Consider the following 16,877-nt stretch of genomic DNA (forward strand, 5'->3'; position numbering starts at 1 on the left):
ACAGCACAGTAAACACCTAGTTAATGATAATTATAATGATGACCAGACTGAGGTGAGAGGTAAGCCCACACAGTCGGCAAGTTAATTGACTGCAAGTGTGAATTGCGGGCAAGAGGAACGTTTGTTCGGTGGGTAGAAAAAGGTTCGATCTCCCACCGTGGCAGTTGAGACAGTGGGTCCCACCCCGCCTCTTGTCTACCTAGAAGGGGAATGCGGCCACGTTCGATAGGCAGCTCGGCTGTGCTGGGGTAAAGTGTGGCATCTCTCCCGTCTCTCTTGCAAGACGTTTGTCCGGTGCTGAAAAGTATGCCAAGGTACCCTCTACACGGGGTTTTCTCTTGAGGTCCCCCCTCTAGCAGGGGAGGTGGGGGGGGGCATTCTACAAGCAGTGGTGCGAGAAAGTAAAAACATTACACTGCTTTGTGTACTCAGGTGCATATGCTAGAGGGTTTGTTAACCATGTTTGAGAGCTTTATGATTAGTTGTTTTTATTGCGTTGGCAGCAGTGAAGGTTACACCGTGCAAAAATTAATCAGCACAAGCGACGTCCTAAGGAATGCAGAGCTGATGTTGACTGTGAGGACGGATATCTGGCTACTTTCACCCAGTTGTGTTATTGCCACTTAAGCGTGTACAAAAAAAAATACATCTCCGGGCTTTAGGGTTTAGGAGCTATAATCTGCACCCCAAAGTTAAAAGTTACGCACAACTTGGTTGTAAAACTAAAACTAAATTTAATTGATGCAAATAAGTCACCGGTTGGCTCACCGGGAAGAACACAGAGGCCACTGCCGCTGAGATCATGGGTTTACAAGCGTAAAGAGTCAGCGTTCTCGATCCATTCACCAATAATGACTTCACAAAAGAGAACGGCATGAAATGAGGGGTTTCCACCTCAAACTCTTTGGTTCTTTCGATAAAGTCACGTGGGTAGGTAGAACAAATAACACATCACGACGTTTCGATTGCAACACAAGCAACCGTCATCAGGTGTGAAACAAACACAGCAGGAGGACCGCTGACGTTCTACCCACGTGACTTTACCGAAAGAACCAAAGAGTGTGGATTCCTGCAGTCATGGAAGCCTCAAATCAAGATTTTCTACCTCATTTGGCAAAAAAATTCCAGCTCTGGGAATGAACAAAAACCATCGTTCAACCGCCATGTGAAGAACACGCAGAGGACACGCAGGACGGCACGACAGCAGGACAGTACAACCACACCACAGGGGTGGGGATAAGCGGTTAACGGAGGGGATCTCAGGAGTAGTTCTATGATATCTCCCTCAGCGGGCCCTTCTCTAACACTCGACGATGTTCTGCTCTGCGAGACCTCCGAATGAAACCGTTGTCATTCCGTGACGCGAAAGCTGATTTGCGGAATTGGAATAAAGCTTTGAAAAAGGACGAACATTTCGACGATGATTTCCCGTCAATCATTTTGAAAGGTTGACACAATAGGACGATGCGCTGCTTTGCTGTACCGTGGTTACAAACGTGCACTAACATCTCGCGACAAGGAAACGGACTGCGAAATCTCGTCATCAATCCCTCCCTCTCTCTCTCTCTATTTTTCTTTTTGTCGTCGTTGTTGCCATCGAATGAATTCCGGTGCGTGGCGGTCATACACCCGGTTACGTAAACGTCACTGAACGGAAATGACCCGCCGCGCCGTGCCTCTCGCCGTACCTGCAGAGCAAAAGGACCTGGAAATGGACCTGGAGTTCAAGTGCCACGTCGGCATCGCTCACACACGCTGGGCCACGCACGGGGAGCCCAGCTCCGTCAACAGCCACCCACACCGCTCCGACAAGGACAATGGTGAGGCGTCCCTGTGTGTGTGTGCTCACCTTCGCATATGGCACAAAGATGAAGTTCCACCCCCCGACCGCTGTTTGGGCGAGTGCTGTTATTGACCACCTAGGGGGTGGGTGGACAGTACCATGCCATGACACCTTTGTCTCCCCAGTGTTGATATATACACCCCTCAGCAGCTACTCATTTTAAGGCTGAGTTGATCTAGGGGAGGTCCAGGACCGGGTCAAATATCCAGCACTCTTATACTATTGGTCGTGAGTGGGAATCGAACTCGAGTTGCCGGGTTCGGAGCGCAGTGCGCTAACCACCGCGCCACCACTCCCCATTCACGTAACCGCTGCGCCACCACTCGCGCATATGCACTCACACGCAATACACACGTTACACGCAACACATACAAACGTATGAAAACGCACCCAGGCAAGAGCTCATGTCTTGCACATACGAGCCAACCCAGATATTCATGTAAGTGCAGTACAACATTATGTACTCATATTTTTTGGTGGTGGGTTTTGTTTTTAGACCTCTGTTGTGTTCAAACCGTCGTTAATTTTGCTGATAGAAAGCATCAGTGCTGTAATCGCCATCATCATAAACTGAACTAAAAACTATATTTTTTTTATTGTACAAAGGTAAATAAAAAACACTAAGCTATAAAGTTATTTTTCAGAAGCAACCTGGCCACATATGATAGCACAACGAAGTTGCTTATCATTTGGAAATGTATCTCAGCCAAATATTCTAAAGGCATGTTTCTAAATGTGGAGGGAAATTCCGGAGGACACGAAGAAAAATCCATGCAACCACGGGGAGAACATGCAAACTCCAAATATAGAGATGTCAGGGTCGTGATTGAATCCACAACCTCCTGCATACGAGGCGAGGCAGTTAACATCTCGCCACCCTGACGTCCTGTCTTCTCCATCATCGTTGTCGTCTCCATCATTGAAAGCTACAACCGATATATAGCACATTGGAACCACAATCGCCATAATCGTCATAATCATCTTCATAGAAAGCCTCGGTAATCATCATGGTTATCATAAGCAATTGAGCTGTTATTATTATTATCGCCATCATCAATCTCAAATAGTGTTACAAATTACACCCATCATCACCTTCACGATGACAAATTACAAATCTAAGGCACTCCGATGTTCACCATGACCCAAAGTACAAATTTCCACCACTCGTTCTTGAATATCACATCTAGGGAATAACACACAATACATTTTAAAACATCATAACATCTCCCCGTACAAGGCACGCGACGCAAGGTGTGCACGTGCTGAGAAATCCGGCTTAGAAGGGACACGACCAGACGTGGGTGCCATGGGTAGGGGTGGGCAGTTGGGCGGGTGGCCAGTTGGGCGGTTGGGCAGTTGGGCGGTTGGGCAGTTGAGCAGTTGGGCAGTTGAGCGGTTGGGCAGATGTGCGGGTGGGCAGTTGAGCGGGTGGGCAGATGTGCGGGTGGGCAGTTGAGCGGGCGGGCAGTTGGGCGGCTGGGCAGTTGGGCGGGTGGGAAAGAGCTCCCACTTTTGGCGGGAACAGTGACACCAATTGTGCCCACTGGACCGTGCTCGCTGAGGGATTTTTTTTTTTGCAGGAACACAGAGGGTACTCAGAGCTGCCCTCGTGTGTGGTACAGTATGACCGTTACCCACGTGCCCCCTCCCCTCCTTGCTTTTCCTGTTGTTAGCTCCCAAGATTGCCAGCTCTGGCCGAAATCCGCAGAAGCCCAGAGTGGTTTTTACATTGCATCTATTTCTAACACTGTGCAACCAACCATTCATTACTCGATTGCGATATTGCTGTGGCGGTTAACTCTCGGTATTTTTTACGCTGGAATTTGGCATGCCTGGCAGGGCACAACGTTTAGATACGTCCCACTCAAACTGCTAACTTATTTCATTGCCTCTATCCGTGTCTTCCGAGGGTTTTCCTTGAGCTTTCTAATCGCAATGGAGTGCACTCGGTGCTCAGTATCACGGGGTAGGTTGACCTCTGACCTGGGGCATCTGTAGAGGGGGTCACTTTAAGGCCTCCTTAGCCATGAGGTGAAATGATAATTGACGTTAATAAATCTTCACCAAAGTGAACGCTCCAACGTGAACTAATCCACGGGGGGGGGGGGGGTTGTCCTGCATGTTTAGTCTAGAATTCATATTCTTTGGGTCTTTCGGTAAAGTCACGTCGATAGGTTAGAAAAATTATAAGATAAACAAAAACTAAGACGTTTCGATCGCTTGTGTTGCGGTCGAAACGTCGTAGTTTTTTTTATTTTATCGTATTTGAACCTATCTATGTGACTTTACCGAAAGGCCCAAAGAATATGATTACTGCAGCCGCGAAAGCTTTAAGGTCAAGATGTTGTCTCGAATTGATGAACTTTAGAAAACTAACATATAATTAAAATGTAACTTGGAAAACTTCACTGAGTTTCAAAACTCGATTTCAGAAGGGTCGGCTCACACTGCACTCGCCGCTGACGACGTCAGCCACGGCCCAGGTATCGAACTCAGGTGGCCGGGTTCGCAGCAGGAGTGCACCACAGCGTTGTTATTCGAATACGGAGTCGGCGTATTGTGCGAGATCTAAGGATTCCGCTCGGGATCGCCTTGAAGCAGCCGTAAATAACCACGGTTGCACCGATACGTCCGTCGTATGCTGTGAACTCGAGGCAATGTCTTCTGACGGACGAGGCATGCAGGTGCAGTCATGCGGCAGAAATGTTGTTTGATGTTTTATTTAAAAAAAAAAACACACCGTGACCGATCGGGCCATCGTCAAATTCGTTTTGTCTTTCAAAAAAATCCATCCGTTTGTAAGTGTGGACAGGACCCTCTCGCCCCTCGCGTCTCCACCGTGTGACTTACTGCAGGTCGTTATGAGCAGCCCGGTTTGACTTGTTTGCACGCTGTTTCTTCCAGGGTTCATTTGTAAGTTGAGGCGTAATTGTTATTTGACTGCCTGACGTTACGTTGTGCGTGTTCACGAAAGACCGGAATATCTGGTGGTGCTCCATACAAAGACTGTTTGCACATGGACACGTATGATGTTTCGGGGCCGTGGCATTTTAACAATTGCTCCCCAAACAAAGGCGCTGAGATCGCGTAGCATAATGTGTACAATTTATATACGCTTTACAAACAGCACTTCTGCATGTCGGAGGAAACAGTCCGGAACGCTGTTCTTGGCAACCATGCCACGTCACCCAAAAATTTGTCGTCATTTTTGCGGCGATGCCTGCAAACGTGCGCCTGTTAGAGAGCGCTCCGTGTCCTAGATGTTGCTCACAGATAGGACTGAGAGGTGAACTTCCCCGTTACTGAAGGTGAACTGCATCCAACGAGGAAGCACAAATTCACCTTAAGGATCGAATGTCCGTGACGTCGAAACAAAAGTGTCGCCGACATTCCGAAAAATGTCTCGCGAGACACTAGGCCCTGCGTGTGCGCGCGCGCAATCGTTAACATCTTAACAGTTGAACGTCAAGGCAATTCCCACGGCTATGAATGCAAATTGGGAGTGGGGCGAGTGGCCGTGGTAGCGGATGCACTGAGTTTGATCCGTCACTCGTCTTAGCCATGGTTGGGAATTGAATTCGGATCACCGTTTTTTTTTAGCACAGACCTCTAACCACAGTTCCACCCCTCCACCCTGGCAACGAGCGATGCACTGTCGGGAATACGTTATTTTTTTAAATGAGCAATTCCCATTGTGTGTGTGTATACATATTTGTATTTACCGGCAACACCCTTCAATTTAGTGTTCACTTAAGTATTACCCATAAAAACCACACAACAGGGAATTGTTGTTCGAAATTGGCTGTAAGGTCATCCTGACATGCGATGTGGCATTGTAACCAACACCCTGCCTGGCCACTTTCTGTTCCCCAGCGTGAGCGTTCACACACGGGAGTATCGCTTGTTCATTTGTTGGGCCAAATCAGCCCAGTTCCCATTGTAAAACCCCACTCGTTTTTTTTATTTTCCCGTGGCCAAGAATCAAACCCAAAGGTTACCTCTGTCATTGTGCCGTGCCAAACCACTGTCCCAGCGAAACACATTTACGTGCACGAACACGCACGCGCGTGTACATGAACAGACGGAGAGGGTTCGTATTTTTTTTACTTCATACGTGAAGGCACTGCAGCTCAGAGGAGGCAGAGTGTGTAGTGATTTAGAACAGGAAGGGGGGATTGTTGCCGCTTGCAAAACGCAGCAGAGTGACCACGTGCAAGGCTCCCTTCACATCTGCTCCATCAGAACCAGATGTGCCGGAATATTTGGACTCGGCAATTTTTTTCCGTCTCCTTTAAAAAGAAAAAAATTCAGCGAAACAACTCGCGGGTCCGTTATGATGCACCGCGGGGTACGTGTTTTCAGCGCATGCATTGGCGCGGGCTCCAACCGACGCCTCTGTATTAGCCGACGTGTGGTCAAGATAGCTTGCACGTTCCGTGAGGTCTGCAGATGCCTTCTGTGGGGCGTTATAAGGTGGGCTGGAGGGGGTGAGGAATTCCGTCTCCTTTTTAACTTTCTAACTTTCTTCCCTCATGGCACTAAGCCCAGAAATCAATTCCCTATTGCCCAAAAGCACCCCCCCCCCGCCACCCCCACGGGCCACTGCCTCCCCCAGAACCTCAAAGTAACCCCACTCTTCTCTCCACACACACACACACCTTTCCCCTTTCAAATCGATACGGACGTGACGAGCGCGCGTTTCCATCTTCTCGTTCTTGCCTGCGTGAAGGCGTGGGCTCGCATTTGTCTTTTGAGAGGGGTCGGGGGGAGAAAAAAAGAACTCAACACATTCGCCAATAACTCTGTGGTATTAATATAAATATATATAATATGCGACGCTTTGGGCAATGGCCCCTCTCAATAGCACGTGAATGCGAAAGTGCTGATTCATTTGTATGGCCGGAGATGCTCTGGGTTTTTTCCACAATTTTAAGGATCTGCTCGATGACCGGTTTTTTCTGCTGTGCGGATCTCGTATCCACTGCCCGATTCGAGGCTAAAGTGGAATTGGACATCCAAAGTCAGTCTATGAAATGCGTGGCCTTTTTCTCGAAGAGGAACAAAAAAACTGGTTTAGTTTGGTGATACGCCGTGGCCTCTTCCGTACAGTGAGGCAAAAACGTATTTGATCTCCTGCTGATTATACTCTTTGGTTCTATTCGGTAACGTCACGTAGGTAAAAAATGAAACAACAAAAATCACGACGTTTCGGCCACAACACAAGTGGCCTTCATCAGGTGAAGGGACCGTACTGTGCTCGTGACAGTCACCTTCTCACCAAGCTGCTTGGCAATGGTCTTGTAGCCCATTCCAGCCTTGTGTAGGTCTACAATCTTGTCCCTGACATCCTTGGAGAGCTCTTTGGTCTTGGCCATTGTGGAGAGTTTGGAATCTGATTGATTGATTGCTTCTGTGGACAGGTGCCTTTTTTACAGGTAACAAGCTGAGATTAGGAGCACTCCCTTTAAGAGTGTGCTCCTAATCTCAGCTCGTTACCTGTATAAAAGACACCTGGGAGCCAGAAATCTTTTTGATTGAGAGGGGGTCAAATACTTATTTCCCTCATTAAAATGCAAATCAATTTATAACATTTTTGACATGCGTTTTTCTGGATTTTGTTGTTGTTATTCTGTCTCTCACTGTTCAAATAAGCCTACCATTAAAATTATAGACTGATTATTTCTTTGTCAGTGGGCAAACGTACAAAATCAGAAGGGGATCAAATACTTTTCCCTCACTGTATATAGAGGTCGTCTCTCAGGAATTACTCAATTGAAATCATCCACCTGTGAACTCTTTATTTAGATCCAATTCTCCTTCAGTGGGTGTTATTTTATGCGTGTGTTATTTAATAAGATGTGTCATGTGCCTGCTGCAGTTTGCGCAATCTTAATCAGGTGGCTGGTCTATCTGCTGACTATTATCTGCCAACTGTAAATGTCTAAAAAACAAATGGATTTCAAGAAATGTCTAAGAATATTGATCTTAATCATTAAAATGGACTGTTCATGGTACTCTTCCTATATATATACACCAGTATTTTTCTAGACATGTTATGGTGAATGATACGATACTGTAAAATAATATTCGTTTGTTCTTTGGGTTCACCAAAGTTGTCAGCATGAATATTGAAAACATATCCTATGTTGATTTATTTTCCCCTGTCCACAGTTCAGAGTAATTTCCGTTTGAGATCCGAGTTGATATTAATGACACGTGCGTGTGTGTGTCTGCGTGTTTTCTGCGACAGAATTTGTGGTGATCCACAACGGCATCATCACAAACTACAAAGAACTGAAGAAGTTCCTGGTAAAGGAGCAGTTTCCACTGCCACTAACATGAAACTCCCGACAGACCTAGCAGGCACCGTGACGCGTCCACAGCTACGCAGGGTTTGGCCTGAATGAGTGATGTCAGATGTGGCCACGTAACCTCTACCTGAGTCTGCTGAAGATTGTCAGAATCATAATTTTTATTTATTACTGGAGGAATCCAATGAGCTATAAAGCTCTTTTTTTTAACAGATGTCCAGTAGGGGCAGGTCATAACGTTACAACAACAATGCAAAAAGCACAATAGGAATGCAAAGTATGGGAAATGTAAACATATCACTAAAAATATATCTAAAAACAAAACTAAACTATGTTTTACCTTACCAGGTAAGGCCCACTGAGCTATTAGATTTTTTTTCAGAAGCAGCTTCACAACAAATTATAGCTCAACAAAGTGGCTTATCACGTGGAAATGTATAGCAGTAAAACAATTAAAACAATTATTTAGAAGCATTTTTCTAAATGTGGAGGGAAAAACCGGAGGACCCGGAGAAAAAATCCACGGGTACAGAATGTGTTTTATATTGTTATATTATATTTTTTCTTATTTTTTGGTTCTTCCGGTAAAGTCACGTAGATAGAAAAATAATAATTTTAAAAAGTGAATAAAAATGATAAATAAATAAAAACCATTAATGTAGACTGTAGCCTGGTTCTTAATCGGAGTGAGTGTACTGGCAGTCTATAGTGTAGATTGTAGCCTGGTTATTACGTTTGGTGAGTGTACTGGCAGTCTATAGTGTAGACTGTAGCCTGGTTATTAAGTTTGGTGAGTGTACCGGCAGTCTATAGTGTAGACAGTAGCAATGGTTATAGTAATGGTTATTATATTTTTTTCTGGCTAAGTGTGGAGGTTGTTCCTACACAATACTTGATTTACTCACGCGTATACGGCAGCATGCTGCCGTGCTGCAATGGTTAGCGCACTGGACTGACATTCTAGGCGTCACCGGTTTCATCTCCTGGCAGGGCAGTGAAACAGTGGGCAAAGTTGTCCATTCCCCCGCACCATTGTCCACCCCGCGGTACGGATGGGTACACCCCAACTGATAGGCAGGCCACGTGTGGTGGGGCAAAGCGTGGGTACTCCCACCTCTACCAAAATGTATGTGTGGTGAACTTCTTTCGCGCCGTACGTAGCCAACCGTGTTAATCGGAGGTGCGGGGGGGAAGGACAACAAATTGAAAAGATATCGGGCAAGCATGGTCGAGTAGGCCACAAATACCCTCTAGAGGCGTTCCCTAGAACATCCTGTCGTGGGTGTCCTTCTGCCAAAAGTTCTATGTTTACCTTGCTTATACGGTGCCTCACATTTAGGTGTGATTTAGAGTTTTCAAACATCCGTACATTTTTACAAACCCGGCGTGTCCGGCAGAGTGGTGCTGCGGCTAGAGCACTTTGTGGGAATTCAACATTGGTCAGGCTGTGGGAGGTGGAGCGGCGGTGCAGAAGTTCCCACGACCGCTCTAAGAACGCAGCGAAACGGAGGTGTGGTGAGATGAGAGAAGAGTGATTGCAGGCAAGATCGAGATGAAACAGACTAATGGGGCTTTTATATATATATATATTTTTTACAAATTATTTTATGATGGTGCTGCTGCGTTGTCAGTGGTGCACACGCACAATTACCAATAAACTCTCAAATTATTCGTCAACAAAATTAATATATATATAAAACACGTAATATTTAGCTGGGCCATTTCTCAAAATGCCACCTATTATATATTGTTTCAATTAAGGCTTCAGTGTTAATGCTTAATGTATTGCATTTCGATTTTGAATGGGTTTGTAATGTTTTCCCCTGGATGTCCCTGTTCTCCTAGGAGAGCAAGAACTACTTATTTGAGTCCGAGACCGACACGGAGTCCATCCCCAAGCTCATCAAGTACATGTACGACAACCGTGAGAAGGACGACATCCGTTTCAGCGTTCTGGTGGAGAGGGTGGTGCAGCAGCTGGTGAGTGGAGTCTGCCCAGCACTCATCGCATCAGCTCCCACAATGCATGCAGGCTTAGGTGTCACCCATGTGCTTATAAACTATAAACTTTCTTTTTTGTGACCAAGTAAGGCCCACTGAGCTATATAGCGATTTTTCTGGAGTGACCTGGTCACAAATGATAGCTCAATGAAGTGGCTTATCACGTGGAAATTTATAGCAGCAAAATGCTCTAAACGCAAACTGCAAATATACAGGCGTCAGTCGGAATTGAACCAACGACCTCCTGTATACCAGGCGAAGTATACATATACATAAACATCTCGTCAACACAGCGCCCCATTATAAAGCACAACAAAACAAACACTCATGATGGCACGTGCGAAGCCAGAGAGGTTAACACACGTTACGAAAGACAAAGAACCTCCATTAAGCGTCATTGACAGTAATGGCAAGTGCTGTTTGCAAGCACATTATGGTCAATATGGTACACTAGGGGGGTGATGGAGCCAGCACCATGCATTTAAGACCACAAATGTTGTCCCTGGGCTGATGCTTACTATACCTTACATGTGCAGCCCTTTCTCAATCCACTGCTGGATGAGGGCCTCCCTATACCATATGGGTCGAGGGGGTTATCTGATCATACTTCACCATGCTGGTCAGTGAACATAGGCATCATATACATGGGAGCATAGAAGGACCAGAACAAAACCATACCATACCAGGTGCTATTTTAGGTTGGGTTGACTTTGGGGAGGCCCAGAACAAGATCAGATTTTAGTTCTTTGGTTAAATGCATTTTCAACACATTAACCTAGAAATAACTTATTTTATACACACAAACACTTTGCTTTACAAAATATAATATCCAGCAATGGCAAATAAAGTGACGTTAAACACAACTTTCATTCGTTCTTTAATTACAAATATACACATTCTTCCTCTCAGCGTCTTTTTATCCGCATCAAGCGTTCACTGTTAGAAATGCCATCCGTCTGCAAACCGGCTGCCCTGCCCTCTTTAGCAGTTCAAGTGCCAACACCCGCTTACTAAGACGGAATGCGTAGACACATAGTCGCACTGACTCGGAGACTGAGCTCATCACATCCCGCGACGCAAGCGGGGCCTTGGGTCTCGCCCAATGTGCTTATGAGACAGCTGGATAAAATCTCTTAGCCTCTGACAAATTTCTCCCCGGTGATTTCACAACAAAACTAACACCAAGGGCTCTCTTCCCGATGTCGGAGGAACGCCTTTGTCTTCTTAAATTTGACGTTGGCAAAATAGTGCCACCCGCCCAACGATGAAAATTGCACCACCAAGTCCAAGATAAATGAAGACCTTTCTCTTTTCCCAAGATAATAATCGTGCCACGAGATTAGTCTGGCAGATATTTGATACAGGATGTCAGATTTAAACTGTCGAGAATGGATTTTTGCATCTCGTATCCTCAAACTGCATGTAAATGATCTGGAGCATTGAGATGTGTTTCTCAATGGACCAATACTCTGGTCAAGTACAGTTGATGTATCTATCGATGTTATGATCACTGTCTCATATTCAATGCAATGTGTTTTACTTCTTGCAGGAAGGGGCCTTTGCTATTGTGGTGAAGAGCTCACATTATCCAGGCGAGGTGGTTTGCGCAAGGTAAGAATTTTTCATAATAGATGTCTTTTTTTTGGGTTACATCGCGTGAACATATACAGTGAGGGAAAAAAAAATATTTGATCCCCTGCTGATTTTGTACGTTTGCCCACTGACAAAGAAATGATCAGTCTATAATTTTAATGGTAGGTTTATTTGAACAGTGAGAGACAGAATAACAACAACAATAATCCAGAAAAACGCACGTCAAAAATGTTATGAATTGATTTGCATTTTAATGAGGGAAATAAGAATTTGACTCCTCTGCAAAACATAACTTAGTACTTGGTGGCAAAACCCTTGTTGGCAATCACAGAGGTCAGACGTTTCTTGTAGTTGGCCACCAGGTTTGCACACATCTCAGGAGGGATTTTGTCCCACTCCTCTTTGCAGATCTTCTCCAAGTCATTAAGGTTTCGAGGCTGACGTTTGGCAACTCGAACCTTCAGCTCCCTCCACAGATTTTCTATGTGATTAAGGTCTGGAGTCTGGCTAGGCCACTCCAGGACCTTAATGTGCTTCTTCTTGAGCCACTCCTTTGTTGCCTTGGCCGTGTGTTTTGGGTCATTGACATGCTGGAATACCCATCCACGACCCAATTTCAATGCCCTGGCTGAGGGAAGGAGGTTCTCACCCAAGATTTGACGGTACATGGCCCCGTCCATCGTCCCTTTGATGCGGTGAAGTTGTCCTGTCCCTTTTTTTTCTTCTTTGGTTCTTTCGGTAAAGTAACGTAGAATGAGAATAAAATAATAAAATAAAATAAGACAATAAAATTCTCACGACGTTTCGGCCACAATACAAGCAGCCTTCTTCAGGTGAAAGAACAGAATTGTCGGGATGACAGAGCTTGAATGAACGCTGTTAAGATTCGTAGCATCTTTTAAGCTCGGTGAGAGGCGTGGAGAGCCTTGACAAAGGAGTTTACCTATCAAAGCAGGAGAATTTAGCATTAAATGCCTCTGTTGATATGTAAACTTTGACTTTAACACAGCTATTTCTGTCACAAGCTAATCGCTCAGCTATTTCAATGCTAAATTCTCCTGCTTTGATAGGTAAACTCCTTTGTCAAGGCTCTCCACGCCTCTCAACGAGCTTTAAAGACACTACGAATCTTAACAGCGTTCATTCAAGCTCTGTCGTCCCGACAGTTCTGTTCTTTCACCTGAAGAAAGCTACTTGTGTTGTGGCCGAAACGTCGTGAGAATTTTATTGTCTCATTGTATTATATTTATTCTCATTCTACGTGACTTTACCGAAAGAAACAAAGAAGATGAAGCCTTGCAGTCACGGAAGCTTTAAATCGAAATTTTGTCCTGTCCCCTTAGCAGAAAAACACCCCCAAAGCATAATGTTTCCACCTCCATGTGTTAACGGTGGGGATGGTGTTCTTGGGGTCATAGGCAGCATTCCTCCTCCTCCAAACACGGCGAGTTGAGTTGATGCCAAAGAGCTCCATTTTGGTCTCATCTGACCACAACACTTTCACCCAGTTGTCCTCTGAATCATTCAGATGTTCATTGGCAAACTTCAGACGGGCATGTATATGTGCCTTCTTGAGCAGGAGGACCTTGCGGGCGCTGCAGGATTTCAGTCCTTCACGGCGTAGTGTGTTACCAGTTGTTTTCTTGATGACTATGGTCCCAGCTGCCTTAAGATCATTGACAAGATCCTCCTGTGTAGTTCTGGGCTGATTCCTCACCGTTCTCATGATCATTGCAACTCCACGAGGTGAGATCTTGCATGGAGCCCCAGACCAAGGGAGATTGATAGTTCTTTTGTGTTTCTTCCATTTGCGAATAATCGCACCAACTGTTGTCACCTTCTCACCAAGCTGCTTGGCAATGGTCTTGTAGCCCATTCCAGCCTTGTGTAGGTCTACAATCTTGTCCCTGACATCCTTGGAGAGCTCTTTGGTCTTGGCCATGGTGGAGAGTTTGGAATCTGATTGATTGATTGCTACTGTGGACAGGTGTCTTTTATACAGGTAACGAGTTGAGATTAGGAGCACTCCCTTTAAGAGTGTGCTCCTAATCTCAGCTCGTTACCTGTATAAAAGACACCTGGGAGCCAGAAATCTTTCTGATTGAGAGGGGGTCAAATACTTAGTTCCCTCATTAAAATGCAAATCAATTTATTACATTTTTGACATGCGTTTTTCTGGATTTTGTTGTTATTCTGTCTCTCACTGTTCAAATAAGCCTACCATTAAAATTATAGACTGATAATTTCATTGTCAGTAGACAAACGTACAAAATCAGCAGGGGATCAAATACTTTTTTCCCTCAATGTAAATGTGTCGTTAAACCCGCCGTCACCCGACACAGCCAACTAGTAAGGGTTGTCACGTAAACAGAACGTGCCAATTCGTCACGAGTACAGCACGGCGGTGTGTTGGAGAGCCAAGCCACAACATTTAATGTGCAAGTAAGATGTCTCGAATTGGACACCTTGTTGGCACATAACCATGACGAGTGGCGCAGCCAGTAAATATTCGACCACGTGAACGCAACGCATTACAAAAAGAACAGCTCTCCATTGTATTCACGATGTCCAACGTCACGGGTGCCACGGTGGCGAGATGTTCACTACCTCGCCTAGTATGCAGGAAGTCGTGGGCTCAATCCCGACCCTGACGCCTGTATATTTGGAGTTTGCGTCTCTCTCCCCGTGGCCGCGTGGGTTTTTCTCCGGGTCCTCCAGTTTTTACCCTCAACATTTAGAATCAACATCACCCCTTTAGAGCATTTGGCTGCGATACATTTCCACGTGATAAGCCACTTCTTTGAGCTATCATTTGAGGCCAGGTCGCTTCTGAAAAAAAGAGCTATATAGCTCAGTGGGCCTTTGCCTTGTGAAATACGAAACAGTAGTAGTCGTAATAGTTTCGCTCCACATGCTTCTTCAGTGTGTCGAGCGAAACGTCGGGCTTCGTGCGAATCGACACTCGGCAATAACCCGACAAGGCATCGGGAGAGCTGTGTAGCAGTGAAGAAAAAAAAAACCCTACATCGTCGTATAACGAGAGCAAGATGCAAAAAATGGCAAGAGAAACACGCCGGCGAAAGCGTAGGAGCCAAACGAGACACTCCACCCATGCGCGGGGAGACATTGCCCGTCGTCACCGTTGTGTGTGCCTTAGGTCACCGACGTCTCTGCTTTTTTTTCCGGCCCTGCCATCTGGAACAGCGTCATGCCAATCGGGTGCGCGCACAGGGCACACGCCTTAAGAGCCTTTCCCAGGCGGCCTCTCAGTGTGAAGAAGGCAACAGCTGTCTTCGTTCTGCGCTGGGCCTCACTCACTCGTCATAATCCCACCGAGATTACGGTCTTTCCCAGCATTCATTAAAATCGACCAAAAAAATGAACATTGCAAGAGGAGGAAAAAAACAAACAGACGTTATTGGTTCATAACGTGTCATTGTTAACTTTCTCAGTTACTGCGGGAAATGCACAAAAGTTACAGTTACAAAGGCCAAGGTTATCTGACGTCGAGTTTCCAAACATTGGCAATGTTTGCGGATTCAAAATAACTGGCCAAAACAATTAAAAAAATTGTGATACTGCATTGGCAGTGTTACACAAACAAGTCACGGAATTCTATTTATAGACGTATTTGAACCCAAACTCAACACAGTTGTCAAAAGTACTTCCCAAAAGAGAGAGAGAACGATACGTTAGAGGTGTTTTGTTATTACTCTGCAGAACCGCTTGTATCAGCATTTAGATTTTATTCTCAATCAACAGTGGGTGTCCTGTGGAATAAACGAGATCCCGCCATAGAAACGTGGAATGTCCATCGTCTGCGTCAGGGCTGCCCATTGTGCTGCGTGCTGCTCAGTGCTGTGTTTAAGAAGAGACGCACTTTCGCCTGAACCTTTATATTCATGCCATATATCATTGGGTAGAGCGGTGGCAACCCGAGTCAGATTCCTGGCCACGGCCAACAGCAGTAGTGGGTGACATCAAACCCCGTCTCCCCCAGCCGCACCACATCTTCCCTTTAACAGCTTTACAACTATAAACGCACGGCGGCTGCCAAGCATAAACACCGATTAATCATTTGGGATACGAGCTCGGATTTGTCAGGAGGATCCTGAATCCGGATGAATGGTGCCAACACCGATTGCAGTGCGCGCTTTTTTTGCATACAAACTCGCCGCCGCACCCGACCGAGTCAGGCATCAAACCCAGGCTCTTCGTGCTGTGGCGCATTGGTGTTACCACCGTTAGCCTCCCCCCCGCCGCCGCCCCAACCTCCGTATGTCTCATGGCTAACGCTGTTATTGTCACTGCGCTCGTTGCAGGAGAGGCAGCCCTCTGCTGGTCGGCGTGCGCAGCAATGGGTTCTCCGCCGACGAGATCCCCATCCGCTACCGCAAAGGTAGGGAGGGCGGCTCGCTCGTCACTCTTCCATCGCTACCGCCATGGGTGCTTACTCTCGTGCGCTTCGCTCGTCGATTCCTGCGCCCATGCTGAGGACCCGCACGCAGCTGTGACTCACCGACTGCATTGCATTTTTGTTGCACTTTAATTTGCCTCCACGTTGGGGGTGGCCGCGTGGCTCAAGGTTCAAACGTGACACGGAGATGCCTCGGTTCGACTCTGGGTTACAGCCGCCATAAACTCTTCTCGTTGGTTCCTCCGCCAATGTTCCAAACTCAGTGGACCAGACTTGGCTGTTTTGTCCCGTGATCCACGCTGTGTTCAGCCACCACTTGCGCTCCCGCGGCCATCTGGAACGCTCTTCCTTCCGATATTAAGCAATCCACGGGAGCTATGCACTTTTAAATTTAGATTGAAAACTAACTTCTTTAGAACTGCTTTTTTGTGTTTAGTTTGTTGTCCTTCCCCCGCAATTCTGATTAGCACGGTTGACTACGTATGGTGCGAAAGAAGTTGCAACATACAACACTTACAATTCTGCTTATACCCTCGCACTCCTCCTTCCCGTCGTCTCTTTTCCAAAGCTCTTACAATAACCCAGCCCAATTCGAGAAACTTGCGAACTTTTCTAAATATATATAAAACAACTTAGACAGTCTTGTTTGTTGCAGGCAGTTTGGTGATTTCTAGACTTTGGGCCTGTGGTCTGCAACTGCGATATATATTTT

The 16,877-nt window shown here is 46.0% G+C and overlaps 1 protein-coding gene across 1 annotated transcript in view; it reads left to right on the forward strand.

Annotated features, from left to right (window-relative positions):
• Positions 1-16,877, forward strand: part of LOC116951077 (glutamine--fructose-6-phosphate aminotransferase [isomerizing] 2-like) — a 41,873-nt gene that overhangs the window by 7,367 nt on the left and 17,629 nt on the right. The window contains exons 4-8 of the mRNA XM_032969455.2: positions 1,695-1,820; positions 8,094-8,152; positions 10,000-10,134; positions 11,705-11,766; positions 16,071-16,147. Coding sequence (XP_032825346.2) covers positions 1,695-1,820; positions 8,094-8,152; positions 10,000-10,134; positions 11,705-11,766; positions 16,071-16,147 — 459 coding nt within the window. The remainder of the gene's footprint in view (positions 1-1,694; positions 1,821-8,093; positions 8,153-9,999; positions 10,135-11,704; positions 11,767-16,070; positions 16,148-16,877) is intronic.

The sequence above is a fragment of the Petromyzon marinus genome, chromosome 41, assembly GCF_048934315.1.
Source record: "Petromyzon marinus isolate PM22_M1 ecotype Great Lakes invasive population chromosome 41, UKy_Petmar_22M1.pri1.0, whole genome shotgun sequence".
Classification (NCBI taxonomy): Eukaryota; Metazoa; Chordata; class Hyperoartia; order Petromyzontiformes; family Petromyzontidae; genus Petromyzon; species Petromyzon marinus.